This window comes from Streptopelia decaocto (assembly GCF_964273445.1).
Source record: "Streptopelia decaocto genome assembly, chromosome: 8".
Taxonomy (NCBI): domain Eukaryota; kingdom Metazoa; phylum Chordata; class Aves; order Columbiformes; family Columbidae; genus Streptopelia; species Streptopelia decaocto.
In genome coordinates, this window is record NC_138662.1 from 18727370 (window position 1) to 18746075 (window position 18706).

At 50.0% G+C, this 18706-nt stretch overlaps 1 protein-coding gene across 2 annotated transcripts in view; it reads right to left on the bottom strand.

Annotated features, from left to right (window-relative positions):
• Positions 1-5757: 5757 nt before the first annotated feature.
• CHST13 (carbohydrate sulfotransferase 13) overlaps positions 5758-18706 on the bottom strand; it is a 33134-nt gene continuing 20185 nt past the window's right edge. For both annotated transcript variants that reach the window (XM_082060491.1, XM_082060492.1), the window contains 2 exons: positions 9911-9993; positions 5758-7076 (listed from right to left, as the gene is read on the bottom strand). In XM_082060491.1, the coding sequence (XP_081916617.1) occupies positions 6231-7076; positions 9911-9976 (912 nt within the window). In that variant the 5' untranslated portion in view covers positions 9977-9993 and the 3' untranslated portion in view covers positions 5758-6230. The remainder of the gene's footprint in view (positions 7077-9910; positions 9994-18706) is intronic.

Consider the following 18706-nt stretch of genomic DNA (forward strand, 5'->3'; position numbering starts at 1 on the left):
AGGATGCACACACCAGCTTCTCAGTGGGGAGATTTCAGCATTCGAGGCACACGCTCCCCCTCGTCTTGGGCCCTTTTTTATCTCTCGCCGCAGCCCGTGTGCTCTCAGCTCCGCTCGGCCGCGCTGCCCTCAGCCCCAAGCACCCGCGGGGGATTATTGCAGCAGCAGCAGCTGAAGGGGCTGGTGGGGAAAGCAAAGCAAACGTCTGATTGCTGGTCCCAGTTTGAGAGGGGGCTGCATTAGGAGATACATAAGTATATATTTGAATAACCTGAGCTTAGCGTTTTATTTTGTAAACCTTTATTAGCGCCAGTTTGGCACTGGCTCCAGCAGTCCTGGCACATAACTCCTGGAAAATAACTCCTCCGGCCTCAAGACTGTCTTTTCTCCTCCTCGCTGCATGTCCTCACTGCGCTGGAGATGTCCTCTCCGGACCTTGGTGCTTTTGCTGCTGGTGTGAATCAGGTAAGGCTGGTCCTGAGGCAAGGCTGGTCCTAAGGTAAGGCTGGTCCTAAGGCCAAGCTGCTGAGGTTACTCCAGCCCTGTGCAGGGTCCCAGACATGTAAAACTCTTTTTCTTTCTTTTTTTAATGGCTTCAGCCTCAGCTCCGAGTGTCCAACCCGCAGTTGCTCCTCTGCCACGTGATTGCAACAAAACCAGAGTACTGTTGCTTCCTTTCATCGGGGGATTTCTGGGCAGAGTTTGGCTTGTTCTCCTTGTCACTACTGACAGAGTACACGGATGGGAACAGGTAATGGATGCCATCTGTGTCCTACTTGTGGGACCCAGCTGGGCCAGGGTGACCTGTGCTGTACCTCACCCATGCTGGGTTTGGGGGTTCCCCTCTTGCAGGAGGTGGTGGGGCTGTGAGCTGATGTGGGGAGGTCACACAGGGCACAGAGGGACATGCTGTTCTCCAGGGTACCCCATGGTGGGCAGCCACGCGTCAGCCTCCTGCCCGTGAACTTAGTGCAGGGAACGCACTTAAGACTGAAAATTGCTTCCAGGCTCGAGAGAAATGATATAACCAAAGGAAATGGTTTCAATAAAAGGGGATTTTTTTTTAAGGGCAGCGAAAGGCTAGTTATTTGGCTTTCAGCCTGTTTACTGTTTCCTCCTTTCTTTCCCTGTGCAAGAAAAAGGGCCTTTGCTAACAAAGGTTCTATGCGATCCTGGAGCATGGTTTGGATCAGCGTTCCTGTAACTCCACCTGAACCTGCTCCTCCAAGAAGCCCTCCCAGTGGTGGCACTGAGCTCAGTCCTCATCCCAGCAAGGCAAGAATCACAGAATAGTTGGGGTTGGGAGGGACCTTCCCAGCTCCCCCAGTGCCCCCCCTGCCATGAGCAGGGACATCTTCACCAGCTCAGGTTGCTCAGAGCCCCGTCCAGCCTGGCCTGGGATGTCTGCAGGGATGGTTCATCCACCACCTCCCTGGGCAACCTGGGCCAGCGTTTCAGCAACCTCAGTGTAAAAAAATTTCTCCATGTCTAGCCTGAGAAGCCACCAAGTTGTCCAGGCATCGTTCCCCTCCTGCAATGGGAGGGGGGGCAGTCAGGGCTCCCTCATTCCTGGATGCAGAGGAGTGTTTCTCTGCAAGCAAAGAAGGGGCTGTCACCAGCCACAGGGAGAGACAGGAGCAGATTGTCCTCAGGAACAGTCAAAGCATTTATTTCCCTCCCCCCTACCTTCTCTTCACTGCCTCCATCCTAATACAGTATTTTTCCAGAAACTCTTACTTTGTGTGAGATGCAGCATCCTTACCAGGGACAAGTGAAGTGCCAGCCAGCAAATACAAGCAAGTCTGAAAAGCCTCCTTCAAGCGAGACATTGCTTCCAAGACATACTTGAAAACACATATTTTTTTTTTCCCTTCAGTGAAAGTCTATTTAATCCTCTAGCTGGTAAACAACCCAATCTGCAGCACACAGCAAGCTCTGGAAGGAAACCTCCCTATTGCTGAAGCTCAGTTTTCTTCCACTGGAAGGAGAAAGTCAACAGCTTCACATGGGCCACCAGGGATGGGGCCAGCAGCTCCGTAGTGTGAAATACCCAGAGCAAAGTGCCCGAAGGCTGGAGCCAGCAGAGCTGTTGGTGGAACTCGCACGAAGGGACGGGCTCAGTTTTAGCCACGTTGGACTGTGGCAAAGCTCAACGCTGCAGGAAGGGAAGATGCCACCTCTTGTCTGGGAATGCACACGTGTTTATGTAAATATGATGCTGCACACACGTGAGCATATGTAGACCTGCATAAACCAAATGGCTATTAAGTATTACAGTTATATACAAATATAATCACCCTATTAAACATATAATATGTAAGTATAAAACACTGTTTAATCGTTCTTGCAATGAATGCTTTATACATCTATATTATATATAATGCGTGTATTATCACCTGTATTTCAATTATTTGCAATATTTCTATTTTATACATGATAATATAAGAATTATTTATGTTGTATATGTGTGCACACATGCACATATAAAAGTAAGACTGTTCTTATTTGCTTTTTGTGTCCCTGGAGCTGTGACGGCTCCACAGCAGCTCCCCAGCCTCGCACCGAACCCCAGGGCCGATCTGGTTCCCTCAGAGCTGCTTGTCCCCAAGCCCTGCAGACTGAGAACAGGATGGGACCCCTGTGGTATCAGAAGCCTCCAATGGGACTGGGGACACTCGGCAACTCAGAAGTCTGAATGCTACTTCATATGGCAACAGTCACGGTTGGTTCATTTATTTATTTAGTTAGTTTCTTTTGTTTATTTTAATAGCACTTGACTGAGGGGGGTGAGGAAGGGAGGCTTTAAATAGAGTTTGCAAGGTTATTCCTTCCCTGAGGCTGAGCTGCGTGCAATCGTCACATCTAACTTGGATTTTTCCATTTGTCTTTAGGCTCCCGTTGCCGAGCCGGGGTGACCCTGCAGAAATACCAACTTGGGGTTGTTTTGGCAGTGTAAGGCTTGTATTTAAGGGCACTAAAAGAAGTCCGTGCACAGGTAGCAATGTCCCTGCTGTCCTTGAGGTTTATCCCTTTGCTCTTTCTCCAGGTTACAGCAGCCGTGCTCGTTCCAGGTAGGATGGTTGATCCTCTCTTCACCTCGTTGGTCACAGGGCTGCTCGAGAAGAGTCGTCACCTCTGCTCATCACCAAACCTTGGCCAAAACGCAGCGCAGGACACGGTACGTGGCCCCGCAGGGCAGCTGCACCAAATCCCCATTGCCACTAAGAAACAGGGCTGTGTTTTGGTCCCATTTAGGATCTAAGTAGTGCATTCATGCCCTTCATCACCAGACACCCTCTTCCTGCTGGAAACAGTCCCGGCGGGGTCCCCGGGCATCTTTTCAAGCCCTTGTTGCACATTAGGCGCTACCACATTCCCAGTCCCAAATAGAGGAGAACCCCAAATCTAATTACATCTTAGAGGTAGCCTAGGTTACCTTGATTTTTTTTTTCCTCTAGCAAGAAAAGGGGATGCAGTGGAACAGTTTAAAAAAGGAAAACAACCAACCAACACCCCCCCCCCTACACACGCACACCAAAAAAAAGCAACCAGGAGCACTTGAAGTCATAGAGGAAATTAAAATGCCTGTAGTTAGGATCAGCAGTCACACGGTGTCCTCATAACTCCGTTTTGCTCCAGTCCCGCGGCGGTTTCTGGTCCCGCTGCTCTAGGCCCGGGCAAAGCGCTGCCAGGCCCCGAGAGCTCCAGCCCAGGCTGAAGGCAGTAGCTTCAAAAATACAAAGTGGCCATTTTCTGTTTGCATGGGCAGGTTTTGCTTCAGAAAGTGGTTATTTAGGCAGGGAGGAAGCCAACGGTATGACCTAAATGGGTTGGACTGTGGCTGGTGGATTTTTATTATATTTTTTTTTAGAAAAATCCCAAAGGTGGGTATTTCTAAAGGTCCTATGTGACCCAGAAGACACCCTGTTATAATCCAAATCCCAGCAGACCCTGGCTTTGCTGTTTGGGCCATTGGCTCAGGTCTAATGGGGATGTTGGTTGACAGCCATGACGACCAGGATCGTCTCCCAATTGCCACCATGGCAGGAAAGGTTAGAAACCAGTTGGCTAAAGGACAAAGCCCAGAGTGTGCCATTCTTTTGCTTTCACTCCACAGAGAGCACAAAGGGGCTCCTGGCCAGCCAGATATTGCCTAAACATCCACAGACAATGGTTAAAGAGTCTGTGTATTTCTCCTTGTGACTCACTGTGCCATCAGCTTTAAGAGCTACCTGCAGCGAGCAGTACTTAGGAAAAGAAATCCATCCCAAAAAAATCCATCCCTTTGTCTCTCTGAATCTGACCCCAAATTATGATTCATGACCAAAAGCAATGAAAAGAGCTTGTGGTGACTCGAACAATGATTTCTTCCAAGCAGAGGCAAAGCTAAGCAGGCAATGCGAGACTCCTGAGAAAGTGGGAGGAATGCACTCCAAGCCTGAACGCTACCAATGAAATTTGTTACATCATATAATCTGTGCTTTTGAGTTTCAGCTAGACGGGGAGATACTAACAAACACAGCACAAGAAAGGCCATTTCTGCGAGATCTCCAGTCGAGATTGGGAGAATCAGTCAGACTGCCAGGATCACCAGCAATTTTATTTACTTTTCTTTTTGTTCATGGCTTTGCTAAACCCAATGTCCAAACAGAGCAACCAAGGAGAAGTGTCAGCATAGAGGTGCCGAGCAGAGGCAGAGAGGAAAAAGGTTAAGATATAACAGCCGAAAGCTGTTAGATGAAAACATTCTTTTTAAAGGAGCCTGAGAGCACTGGGGTTTTTATAAAAACTCCCATTGTATTGCACTTATAAGTCAAGTGTTTGCAGCCGAGCCAGCAGATACACTCTACAGCAAATTCTGTTACTAGTGTGTTTATTTACAAAGGCAGCCGCTGAGCCAAAGCTGAACAGAAAAAAAGGAAAGACTGAAATATGTTTTTTTAAAAAAATACAGCTCCTTGGACTGGTTTTAATTTAAAATCCTAGGGCTGGATTTGTCATTTTCTTTTGTGTTTTGCCCCCTCCTCCCCTTTTCTTCTTCAAGGAATGAATTGTCCAGAGCCAGCCAGCCAAAGGGAAATTTTCCTCTAGGTGTCTCTGTCCCCATTTTTATTCTCATTTTTCTCTCCTGCACACACGTTCTCTTCTTCTCTGTCCTTCCCAGTCCAGCATCACCTTTTCCTCACCACAACGACCTCGCACATCCCAGCACAGTGCTCACCCAAGCGCTTTACAACCCCAGCCTGCCCCAGGACCTTTCTCTGTCCCCCAGTGCGACGTGAGAGGCACCGGCAGAGCAGCACGAGGTGCTGGGACAACGAGCCAGCGCTGCCTCTGGGTCCTGCCAGCCAGAACACTGCGAGGACGTGATTTTAACTGTGCAGTCACCTATATACAGCTTTGCAAAACCAATTACCATCCTGTCTTAAAATCCAGGAGGTGTGGGGCCTGGATTTATTGGATTTGAGCAGAAATTCAGAGATGCGCAGGCACCTGCACTGCCTGCTCTGCTGTTGTAGTTCAGCAGAAAGCTCTGTGTCTATCAGCTCATACCTCCTCTCTCTCTTTGGAGTATTTTGCATCCCAACCACGAGCATGTGAAAAGAGAGGAACAAAAAAGCCCTCCAGGCTTTGTCAGGGAGAAATGCACGGTCACAGTAATACCACCACTGCCTTCCATAGTGATGGGGAAGGAGGCACAAAAGCAAGGTGAAAAGAAAAGAGGGGAGCAATTTTAAACAAAAGCAAAATCTTACATTAAATTAATTATTGCTTTATTTCTGGTTCTACGCAAGTCTCTGACATGCTCCACCCTGCCCCCCAACACACCACAGCCACCCCCAAACAGCCCAGTAAGGAGGAGAAAGACCTGAAGGGATCCTGCCCGAAAAAAAGAGCCTTTAGATTTGGATCTACAGAGGCGTCTCTTAGCTAAAAGAAAGTCCGTAGCTAAGGCAAGCCCTCCTGTCCAGCAGTGTCCAGTCCCACCACCATCCCCTGTAGATATTGAAAGGTGGGAGGGAAAGGGAAGGAAAAGCTCCATCCCCAGTGTGTTGAGGTGTCCTCCCTCCAGCCCGTGCATGACCAAGGCATCAGCATGTGGAGCAAAACGTAATGGGGAAGGCATAGGGGAGAAGTCAACCAAGAGATGAGCACAGGGTGGGAGGAGAGGAATTGTGGCAAGAAGAGAGTTACCCAGCTCTCCCGCGCCTCTCCCCCCAGCCCCTGTCTCATCGGATGCGGAGGTATGAGGGGATGGAGTAATTGAAGAGCAAGTAGTCCATTTTGTATAAATTAAAAAGTCTCCTTTGGTAGAAGGGGCTAATGTCCTGGAAGAACTGGGCCGTCATGTCGTCTGTCGTCCTGGTGGTCTTGGATGAAGATGGGAACTTGACGCTTGTGTCAGCCCCAACCAACTGGAGGATGTAGTTCGCATCTTCAGCCAAGGTCTCGTACTTGCCCACCACGTCGTAGTGGACGATGCAGGGGTGGCAGAGCGAGTGCACCCGCTCCCAGTGCTCGTTGAAGGGCTCCTCCCGCTGAGTCCGTGGATCCAACAGGTAGTAGACAAACTCCTCGAAGCGCACGTCGTCCCCGCGCTCCAGGGCCTTGTCGCTGGGCTCCTGCCGGTGCCGCCGGATGATCTTGGTCCCGTAGCGCTTGTGGAAGGCCGTGTTGTAGCTGCGGGTGAACTTGTTGCGGTACGCTGAGACCAGGCGCTCAAAGGGCTCCCGCACAAAGATGAACTTGAGGTAGCTGCGCAGGCGGTGGTTGATCTCGGGGATGCTGTACTCGGAGAGGGTGCGCAGGTTGGATGAGACGTGAGCCTCGTTGGCGGGGATTTCCAGTGGGTCCCGGTACTTGCCTTGCCCCGTCAGGACCATCATCACCCGCTTCCAGTTAGTGCAGGCCACTTTGGGCACGTAGCAGTAGAGCAGCCCATGTGTGTCATCCACCACCAAGTGCCGCAAGTCATCCGGCCGCAGGAGACGCCGCTTGCGGGTGTAACGGTTGCAGATGTTGCTCAACAGCTCCCGTCTCTGCTGGTGAACCGCCTGCAGTGACGACTGCTCAAACTGGGGAGACAGAGAGGAAAAAAGACATGGTTACCATCTTGCCCAAGATGATCGTGGCCTACAAACAACACTTGGTCCACAACTGTCCCCATCCCCTCCTCTTTCCTGGGTTTGGCACTCACGCAAGTGAGATTTTTAGTCAGTTCACTGACTTTGAACTCAACTTTTATGCATTTAATCCTTGGACCTGCTGAGGGCAAAACACAGAACAAAATGTGATAAGGAGCCAGATGAGAAGCCAAGTCAAAGGGGATAAGGGAAGAACAGGAGCTGTAGAGAGGGTCAGTAACCAAATATTTGTTATAACACCCACACACACTGAGCTAAAGGTCTCCCTTACACCACTCCTGAGGGGCATGTGTGGTCTGACCTCTCCAGGCCCTTCCCAAGAGCTTTGGGTTTCTTCTCCTGAGGGATTTTTTTTTCCACACACCCCAGTCTGATGCCTCAGCTCTGGTCTCAGTCTCCTTTGCCCACGGGGAGGTCCTTTTTCTTTCTCTCTTTTGATCCTTGTGCCAAGGCCTGGCAGCTGCTGCATTGGCTTCCTAGGAGTCCCCTGACCCTTGCTGCAGCTGAACGCCCCCCTCCAGATTTGGGGATGTGACCTTTTCTGTCACGGCTTTCATCAGAAATCCCAAAATGTCATTAAAACATCTGGGGAAGGAACCCATTTCCAGGAACTCAGAAGGGGAAGGTCCCTTCCTCCTCCTGCCCACTCAGTCCCTCACGAGGGTTGGTTGGGAGGTTTCGTGTTCAGCCCTGAGGTCACTGCTGGGAATCTCCAACAGCCTCATCCAGCCCACAACCACTAAAGACTTCACCGCCTGTTTGTTAACCTGGGGGAGCTCTGACCCCACGGAGCTGTTGCTCCAACCTGGTGCAATGACCTCCGTTTCACAAGATGACGGTGGCTTCCACTTTGGGGTTGTGAAGACAGTCCCGCCAGTGTCACAGGACATCACAGCAAATGTCTCTGCAGCCTCACGATGAAGCGCAAGGGCAGGCCACCTCCTTGGTCCCTACAGCTTTGCTGTTGTCATTGCTTCTCCATGACAAAGGACACCCTTTGCCAAGCTTCAGGTGCACCTTCGCCTCACCCTGGAGGCCCATAAGGGGTTTGGGGAGGCCCCAGAGGCTGGGAGAGGCATCTCTGTGGAGATGGGGCTTTGTAAAGCTCCCGTCAGGAGCTGGGATCCTGAGACAAACTGCCCATCTCATGGATGATCCAGCAGACCTGTCACCTTCAGAGGGACACTAACATCTGTGCAAAAAGCTCCTCCCGCAAGGGATGAACCACACTCAGGCTTTTTTGGATCTCATTTCCACAAAAGAAATAACCTTGTCCAGGTCACCATAGTGACCACTTTCTCCAGGAACCTGCATGGACAGTAAACTAAGGCAGGGGTGGGAGAAAGCATCCCATCCCTGCTCCTTCCAAAGGGAGATGGTAAGGGAAAATGCTCAGATGGGGGTCAACGGACTCAAACTGCCACCAAGAGTGGAATCTGACATAGCTGGCTACTTGGATATGAAGAAGCTACAGCCCCTAGGGAGATGATAACCATAGCTGAAGAGGCAACACAGTCAAACCTTTCAGCAGGAAAGATTCTCTTGCTTTGAGGCTCTCCATCACCTTTTAAAACTGGAAACCCTTTTTGCACTTAATATGTGGGGTTTTTTTCAGGTATTTTTCCCTGCACTTGCATAATTCAAAACTGCTGGACCAGACAGACATACAGACACACTGTCTGCAGACATGGCAACAAATAAACATGACTACTTTTCAACTGCTGTCCCCTGGAATAACTGCATGTCTTGCAGTTACTTCAGAGCAGAATTGCTCCCTACATTTCCTTTTCTTTAAAAGCCAGAGAAGTTACGTATCAACACAACATTCCACCAGGGATAGGGTTTGCTGGCATCATAGAATAGAATCAGAGAATCATTTTGGTTGGAAGAGACCCTCAGGATCAGCAAGTCCAACCATAACCTGACTCTAGCACTAAACCATGTCCCTAAGAACCTCATCTAAACACCTTTCAAACCTCTCCAGGGATGGTGACTCCACCACTGCCCTGGGCAGCCTGTTCCAATGCCTGACAACCCTTTCCAGGAAGAATTTTTTCCTAATATCCAATTTAAACCTCCCCTGGCACAACTTGAGGCCATTTCCTCTTGTCCTATCATAGAATCATAGAACAGTTCGGGCTGGAGGGACTTTCAAAGCCCATCCAGTCCAACCCCTGCCATGAGCAGGGACATCTGCACCCAGATCAGGTTGCTCAGAGCCCCGTCCTCATGTCCAGCCTGAATCTCCTCTCTTTTAATTTAAAACCATCAACCCTTTTTGTATTGTAACATCCCCTGCTAGAGGTTTTTATATATATATATATATATATATATATATACACACACACATACACATACACATATACATATGTGAATGTTTCTATATAGCTCCCAATATAGAAGCATCTGTCTATCAATTATTAGCTCAGAAAGTGCAGCAATGATGCTCTTCCCCTCCTATGATGACCCAGAGTTGGCTTTGAAATATTCAGACAGCGAAATCTCCTGGGTTTGCCCAGCTATGGCTCAGCCCACCGGCAATGAAACCATTTGCCCAAGTCCCAGCAAGGACTGTAAGCAGATTTATTTATCAACAATTATTCCCTAAAGCAATGTGGTCTTATCTTTTGGACACAGAGGTTCAGGACCTTGGGGGTGGTGGGAGATGACGCAGCACCCCGCACACCAGAGGGGTGGAAGAAGGGGTCAACCCCCAGCGCCCCACTCCCTCTTCACCCCAAATTTCCCTCTCCCTGTCCCCTTACCTGGTCACTCTCATACAGGGCCTGGAGTGGGCTGCGACCGGCCTTCCCCTGCCAGGTGGATCTCATAGTCCTGTCTTCTGCAGCTGCAAAAAGAGTAAGAAAAATCAGCAGGGTTGGAATGGCAGCTTCCTCACACCCTCTGGAGACGCACAAGTTGCAATGAGGCAACGTCCCCTGAGAAGAGACAAATCCATTTGGCTCTGGGGGAAGATGCTCGAGCAATTATTGTCCCTCCCCCTTATTTTTAAACAAAACCTGTAGCTGGGGTTCAAAAGATCCTGACCTAACCTTTAAACAAATAAAAGACCATAAATAAAGGTTGTTACCATTTCAAAAGCATCTGGGAACAGTTTGATCTGCACGCATTTGGGAAGTGCCCGTGTGTGCCGGCTGCATTGGCGAGGGAATGACCCCAGAGGTGACAGGACCCCCACCAGCACCGGGTCAAGGGACGAGATGGCATTGGGGCTCGGCAGTGCCGAGGAGCAGATCCAACAGTGACAGCTCTGCGCTGAGCCCCCACGGGCTCGGAGTTTGCTTTGCCAGGCTCAGGGACACAGTCATTAACAGACAAATTAGTCATCTGACTGTGGTAAGTCATTTCAAGTTCTTATTTGCTATTTCCTTGGTTTATTTTCCTTTCTAAACAGCAACATCTCCTCGAGTTTTGAAGCTGATGACAGTCCTCACCCCTTCCCTGCCACATAGATTATCTGGTTTGATGTTGGAGGATTATTTGCTGCAGCACCAAACCTGAGGCTGGATCTTGCCAGCAACAAATGCGGTGCCAGACACCCAGTTGGTGACTGATGCTCAAGTTCTGATGCTCATAAATTATAAAGGGATGCAACCATTTCCAGGCTATGAAGCATCTGCTTCAGCTGCCATCCCTCAGCCCCAGGGACTCGTTTCCAGCACAGTGTGGGCAGAACCACGTGGATAACCCAAACCTAATCTATGGAGCCAGCTACAACATGGACACAGGCTCTCGCTTGCAGTAACACCACCGAGCAGGTGTCCCACCTCTCACCCACCCTTTGCTTCTCATATCTGACCCTCCTCATTGGCAGACAACGCCACAACAGTTCTCATACAAGAAGGTTTCTAACCATTAGGTTGTGCAGCCCCAGTGTTGGATTCCATGGAAGAAATCACACTGTGAGATTTAAAATGGATGAGGATGTTTCTTATTGTTCAAGAGATCGTGGCCCGGGAGGTTCTTCCAGCCCTCCCAATTCCTGGTCCTACAGGGACCTTCTAAAATGTCAGAAGCACATATGTGGTGGAGGGAAAAACATCTCTCGCAATCCATTTCTGGCAACAGGAAGGTTTTAACACAGAAGCTTTTTGCATGACTGTTTGGGGCTCTGGAGCTTTTCATTCACTGACCATCACCAAATAAAACCAAATTTGTTATACAAGCCTCAGGTGGCATATTTTTAACCAAAATAACCAGAAGAAAAAAATCCAAATCCCATCTTCATTTTTCTGTAGTTATATTTTGCTTAAATAAAAACGGCTCCAAAAGCACAAAGTCACCAGGGTCAAAGCTAAATACTGTTCATTCTTGGAGCTGTAATTAGGGGGAAATGACTGCCTGGCCTCACCAGATTTCATCAGCAATGCCTGTACGCTTGTGCATTTGCGGGAAATGAGACTTCCTGCAGCACTGGACTGATTGAGATGTGACCTAACGAGAACGTACAGTTTCTTCCTCAATGCCCTGTATCAGTTACCCCACAGGAGGGTGAAACAGCATCTGTGCTAACGAGAGATAAACGGAAGATCCAACGTACGCAGTGCTGGGCTGAGCTGCTCATCCCAGAGGAGCCCTGTTTCACATTTCCAGGCTCAGCCCTCTGCAAACGACAGGGAATTAGATCGACCTTGAAAACTTGACTCACTGCAGCTCCAATCTGCAAGCAGAGAGCACTAAACTCCAGTCCCTTTCCTGGCTGGGGCTGATAAACTCCTGTTCGATTTACGAGTGTGACCCTGCCATGGGCTGCCTGCGAGCACCCTGAACCACAGCACACACTTGTCCTATATTTAGTAAAAGCAACGTGGAGGCGTTTGTTTTCGAGATTAACACGTGCATCAACCAGAACCCTTCTTACAAGTGACATAAGCAAACCCTGGGTGGTTCAGGCTGACCTGAAGCTGCTAGAAATGCAAATGCAGGGGCAGATGGAAATGCATTCCCTGGGAAAGGCGGCAGCACCCGGCGCAGGGTCAGGTCACGGCCCCGGAGGAGCGAGCTGGCTCGGCAGGAGGCTCTTTAGGGTGAACAAAACGCAAATCAGTAAAGCAGGGAGAGAGCAGAGGTCGGGCAGGACAGATCCGTGCTCTGACCGCTCTGGGCTGCGCCTTTTGGTGCTGCTGTGGCAGGGGAACAAGCCTGGCCAGGGATGCTGCACCTCGCGTGGCTGTCGCCAGCAGCCCCAGCAGAAACGTTGCAAAATGGATTTCCTCCAGCCTTTCCCCAACGCAAGGTCTGGCAGAGAACAAGCCATCTCCTCTGGATAGCAGCACACCCCCTAGGATCCACTCTATGCTTGTGCTGTACAGAGTTCCAGAATAAAAAAAATAAATAAATAAAAAGAAGGAAGAAAAAAAAACAAGGAAAAAAGCTGCCAGGCAGCTCCCATGCAGCTGGTGGAGCTGGGGAGCGCTGAGCTGGCAGGGGGAGACGCCAGCACTGCACACTCACCGCATCCCAACAGCTTGTGCTCTCCGACACCACCACACCATCCCCTGCCCGGGGCGGTCGCCAAAGCTTTCAGAGCAAAAGCAAAGGTCTGGCCCGACGGCAGGGTTGTAACAAGCATCCAGCTGCAGGAAGCCTCCTCTCTCAGGCTCAGAAACCGTCTGCTTGCGCTACACTCGGTGTCCCGAGCGGAAAAGCAAAGGGCTCCTGGCTGGGCCATGGGGATGGCTTTTGACGCCAATGTTAAACCCTGCGGCAGTGAAGGAGAGGCAACAGCTGCAGCCGTGTGCAGCTCAGCACAGCATCACACTGTTACCGGTGCGTGCAGGGGGCAGCAGCCAATCTGTGTGCCCCTGGGACCAAAGCATCTGTCCTCTGCAGGGCTGGGGTCGGAGCGGCTGCACATGGAGACAAGTCCTGGCTGTCTGTGGCCAAAGCATCCCCAAAGCATCTGGGATCACCCAGCAGAACAGCATTGGCCATCACAGCAGTAGGCAAACCAGGGCTGCTGTGTCCTGCCAGAGCCAGTGGAAAGCTGCAGCCAGCGCTTTAACCGAGTCCAGCCCCCCTCAAACCTGGCTTTGCCACCTAACGCAGCTCTGCCCCATGACCTCAAGCTCTGGCCATCCCTCTTTCACCATCCATCAGCCCCAGCATCTACAACATCTCAGCTGATGCATTCCCCTCCCTGGCCTGCCCTGGTCACCAGACCCCGAGTCCTCATGGACACGCTCTATGAACACAGCTTGGCCATCCCTTGGACACAAAACCACATCTGCTCCACCCCAGCTGTCCCATCGTGCCATTCCACAACACGCTCTCATCCTGCGGTCTCTCCTCATCCTGCCCGCACCTTCACCGCCTACCCCAAGAGGGTAACGGTTCACCTTAGGAAAGCCGAGCTCAAGAGACCCCACAGCTGGCTGAGCTGTACAGCTGGAAATTAAAAACCAAACATGCTGGCGGAGTTGGGGAAAGGCTCGATTCTTGATCTGTTTCTTCCATCAGACCCAGGATGAAGCCTGGACTGTGAGGAGGAGGAGGGAGGAAGGGGGCAGGCGGGCAATGGCACTTAGACATCACTCTTCTTCCACCTCTTCCTGCTGAGAGCAAGTCAATCACCTCATCCCATGTACCACTGGTTCACCTACCTCTGGGATGCTCCTGGGACTCTAAGAAGTTTGATAAGGCCAAGGAATACTGAAATATATAGCAGTGTTAAGGAGAGAGTAGCATCAGAGTAAATTAATGGTTCATGCTGCGTTTTGGCACCATGGCCCTGAGTACAGCAAGATCCTCCATCGTGGGGGGCTGCCAAGATCTTCACACCCTGCCTTTCCTCCTGACTTTATAGCTTGTTACTGAGGTTCCCAGATTCCACCACGTGCAATGGCAATCCTCGGAAATTCAGCATCGCCACAATTGCATCTGAAAGCAGGGAGGTCACTTAGCCAAGGTATATTGAGTTTCTAATGGGGAGAAAACATCAACCCTTGGCAACCGCTGGATCACCATTTGGACAGCAAGTATCAAGACAGTGTATATTCGTAATCCAAATCCCCTGCAGCTTCAAAGCACGAGACAAGGCAATAGGAGTGACGCAGAGCAAGGGACCAAAAACCCCATGCTAAGGCAATAACATCGACAGAATCACCGAGATGAGCCTGAAATGGAGCTCAGGCTCATTTTGGAGTCTCCTCTGCTTTCAGTTTTTCCTTTGGAGCTCAAAAAGGCAACACGGTCCCTCCCTCCTTTTCCCTGCCAGCCCAGATTTTAGTGCTGTCCCACCAAAACCGGAGCACTGTGACACCGATACCACTTCCAACCACTCGCCAGCTCTCTTTGGAAAAGGGAATAGGTTTTAAAGCTGTGAATATTTAGATGTACTAATTGATTGCAAAGACAGACAGACATGTGTGAGGTGAGGGAAAGACTGGATCATGCCCTTCCCAGACTTCTGGAAGCACCAGTGAAAGAATTTGCTGTTTTGGCTGTAGAGGCTCTTAATTACAAGGGAGGTTCTCTGCAACCACAACAGCAAATCCAGGGCCTGAATTGAAGAGTTTGGCCAGCAGACAGGATTCAGGCAGCGACAAGCCTGCGAGGCTGACATCAGCATTACCGACACTTTAGAAAACAGTCTGAAGGAAAGAGAACAATTAAAAGATGTGGGTGCAACTGCATAGGGGAATAAAATCACCATGGCATTCACTAAGTGCAGCTTATACCCATGCAACCTCATCTGTGAATAAAATAAGCCATTTCTGTAGACCAAGCATATGTGGTAGATCTTTACCCAGATATATGTAATGCAAGCGATAGGACATACCACAGGAAATAAGTACTTCAGAGAAAATGAAGTTTAAGAGGTGAACTCTAACGGACACAAGCAACTGGAAAGCAGGTGGCATTTAAATGGGAAACACAAGGCATTTCTGGTAAAATATCTCTAAGGTTGGCTTTGGGATCAGTACTTTGGGAATGAGTTGACATAAAAATAGATGCTGATGATGGACAAAGCATTGAGAAAAGCTGCCAGGCCAGGAGAGACGGAAAAACCAAACAGGGAAACTAAAGCTTTGTCCTGGACCAGGGGAGTGGAAATTCAACAGAATTTAATTTCACAATGTTGGAATTCAGCAGTTTCTGCTACTTTGCTGCTGGAAGTGGCAGGAGGTCTCAGATGCATTAGTTCTGGGCTATCAGCTGCCACTGTGACAGTCATAAAAAAAGGCAAATGAAGTCCTGAAGCATTTCAGGTGAGGTATTTGCCATAGCAGCAAAAAGAAAAATAAAAGCATGAATACTATTATCCATAGCACTGGCGACCTTCACCTGCAGCACTGACAGCTCTGCTCTCCTGGGACCAAGGCAGATCCAGAGCTCCGAGGTGACCGGGCCACCCCAGGACCTGCTGCCCCATGGGAGGCTGCAAAGGCTGGATGGACGTACGGGCTGCGCTGGGACGCGATTGTCCCCTGGGAACGGGCCAGCAGAGCGCGATGGGAGGTGTTCCACAAGAAGGACATAGAATCATTTTGACTGGAAGAGACCCTTGGGATCATCAAGCCCAACCATCCTCGTTGCTCAGGTGCCAAATAGGAAGAGGTTTAGAAAGCCCAGATCAGTGGGAGTTTGGCTGAGATGCAGCAGGAGGAATCCCAACCCTTCTTGGCCTGGAGGATGGAGCATTTTCTAGGCTGGACCCTGGGGGCCACAAGGAGCCAAAAGCTCCACTCGTGGTCTCCAATACAAAACACTGGAGAGGGTTAAAGCCTGGAGATGCAGTGGTCTCCAGCCAAAGAAAGCGAAGAGACAGAGCGTGTTTGCACGTGAGTCCGCAGCCCAGAGGCACCAAGGAGCTAATCCTGACCCCACCGCTGTCTCACAGCCCCAGCTTTGCTTCCTGTTGTGTCTGCTCACAACCTAAAAAAAGAAAAAAAAATAACCATGGTGCCAAAATGCTCAGTCTGGGTGTTAATTACAGCCTGCGAGTCCCGGCGGGTGAGTGGGATGGGTGCTGGGTTGTACTATGGGAAGAGCTCTAAGACCAGCCCGTCCTGGGGGCATCAGGTGAGTGGGATGGGTGCTGGGTTGTACTATGGGAAGAGCTCTCAGGGCAGCCCGTCCTGGGGGCATCAGAGAGATGCTCACCCTCAGAACGAAAGAAAATTCTTGAGGGAAGGGGTGCGTGTGTGAATCCACCACATTTGTGTGAATTCACCGCATCACAACAGATTTTAAACATAGGAAAATATTGGGGTGACATGAACTGATTGCCTGGCACACATGGCATGTGCACAGATGTGCAGACGAACCGTATTTGTACGATAAAGAAGAGATTACAGTGGGAAACAAGTAAGAACAATATTACCCCTTTATATTAAAAGGGGAAACAACACACGGAGCTCTATAGCATAAAGGTATCGGCACTTGCTTAAAGTCAGTCACTGGAAGAGCCAGAAATCAGGACCAGGATCTCTTAGCGGGCACAGCAATGAGCTCTTCCAGACTTTGCTCTTTTTGACTTTTCTCCAGCACCTGTTGTGGGTGACCAGCAAGTGTGTTGGTTGTACCAGTGATGGCTCACTTGACCCTGACTGCAGAAATCAGCCCTGCTCGGTGACGACAGCCTCCTCGCTATTAAAACAACTGTGCCCAAGAGACAAGGAGAAGGATCCTGCCGTCTAATTTAAGAGAGGATATTGAGACTGCGTTATTCGAAGCCAAACTAGTCAGAGCCACTGCCTGCTGAATGGGTCCAATTTTCGATTTTAACATCCAAGAGGGGAAAAATAAAAGAGAGAGAGAAAAAAAAGGAAAAAAAACAGAGCTTGAGAGCAGCAGTGATGGATCCAGACATTTCCTGCCGTCTGAGCTCAGCTTTCCCTCCTGGTTTGACAGCAAAGCCTGAGACACACTGCCCGGTTGGCGGCTGGACACTTTGACTGTGTGAGGATGGTCCAGGGCACAGAAGCCAAGAAATCCCACGTGGAAGCAGCAGCCGAAGCCCTGGGCAGTGGCCCATGGTCTGCGTGAGGAGCAGCCCTGCCTGGAAGGATCAGAGCTATGGGACTGAACAGAACTGGTCTCAATGAAGCGAAGTTCAAGTCTGGAAGCTCCAGCTTTCATGTTTGGGCTTGTACTGGTGGATAACACATTCGCTCCATTGCCGTCTAAGCACAAGGGTTTGTTTGTTTCCTTTTTTTTTTTTAAAAAAAAAGATACTTTTCAAACTGAGGTGATGTGGGAACCCAAACACCAAAATCCTACAACAAGTTCCAGACCCACCAACTTAACATCGCTGAAGGTAGTGACTGCTGTTTGATGGAGAAGATGACCAAGTAAGCGACCGTCTGCTTTCCTGCATTCATCTGTTTCATTCAGCAGAAACTAAACCAACCGAGTGACTTGAGCTTGGCTGGATCAGACAGAACCGCGTCCCAGCAGCACCAGGATGCTTGAAGGCTTAGCTCAGGCTTTTTTTCCACTGCTACACATTTTCTACCATCCCCCCCAGCTCTTCTGAAACAGCCAAACCAATTAACACCCCCCCTCCACCTCCCCTCACCTCCCAGCACTTAGGAATTGCAGAGGGCTAAACAGAGATGCCTTGTGAGGAGGTTACCCACAAAGCTAAGGGAAAAACCACAAATAAAAGCAGCTCGGAGGCAAACCTGAGCGAGGCAAGAAAGGACACACACATGAGGAGGTTTACATAGAGAATAGCACACACACAACAGGCACAACAAGCTGCAGCAGCCAAAGACAAATCTCCTCTCCCATCAGCTTGGACGGATGAACCTGCACACATCTGCATATGGGAGAAGGTGGTTTTGCAGCACCGCAGACACAACGGTCACCTGGAAGTGATGTTTTAGCTGCTGCAATAAAGTACCATTTCAGGGGAAGATGAGGGAGGGGTGCAGAGGAGGGAAGAAGGCTGCACCCCATCCCCAACACCCATTTTCAGCCCACGTCTCTGCTGATGAAGCATCCCCAGTATCTCCTTCCCAGCCACATTCCTCAGAAGAGGAACCACGAGCAGTGACCTGAGGTCACGGTCCTCACTTCTGAGGAAGCCCAGCTGTACAAACCTTCTAGACAAGAGGGAAATCAATGTTTTCCAGCCTCCTTCCACCAAATGCACACACTCCTCAGGTACTATCCCCCAGGACAAACCCTTCTGCAGCATTTCCATCCTCAAACCACACAGTTCCTGCACACACAGAGGTCTGAAGATACTGGGGACCTCCTGACCGCCCTGCGTGGGCTCTCCCCGATGTCCAAGATGACTTCTTGTGGGAAGGAGGTGATGGGAGGTATCATCCCCTAAAAATAATACCCTTGTCCGCAGCAATCAACACCTTGCAGCTACTCCATAGTACCAGGGCTGTGTGGCACAATGGGATGGTAACAGCAGCCAGGCTCCCTGGCACTAATGACCATCTCCCTCTAGCCAAGAAACACACTCCAAAGAGGGGACAATGAGTCACTGTTTTACAAGGGATAATTCGACAGACCGCGCTGCTTTTAACAGGAAAAATCATTCACTCTTGTCGGGATGTGCCTGGCTGGAAGGCAGCGGT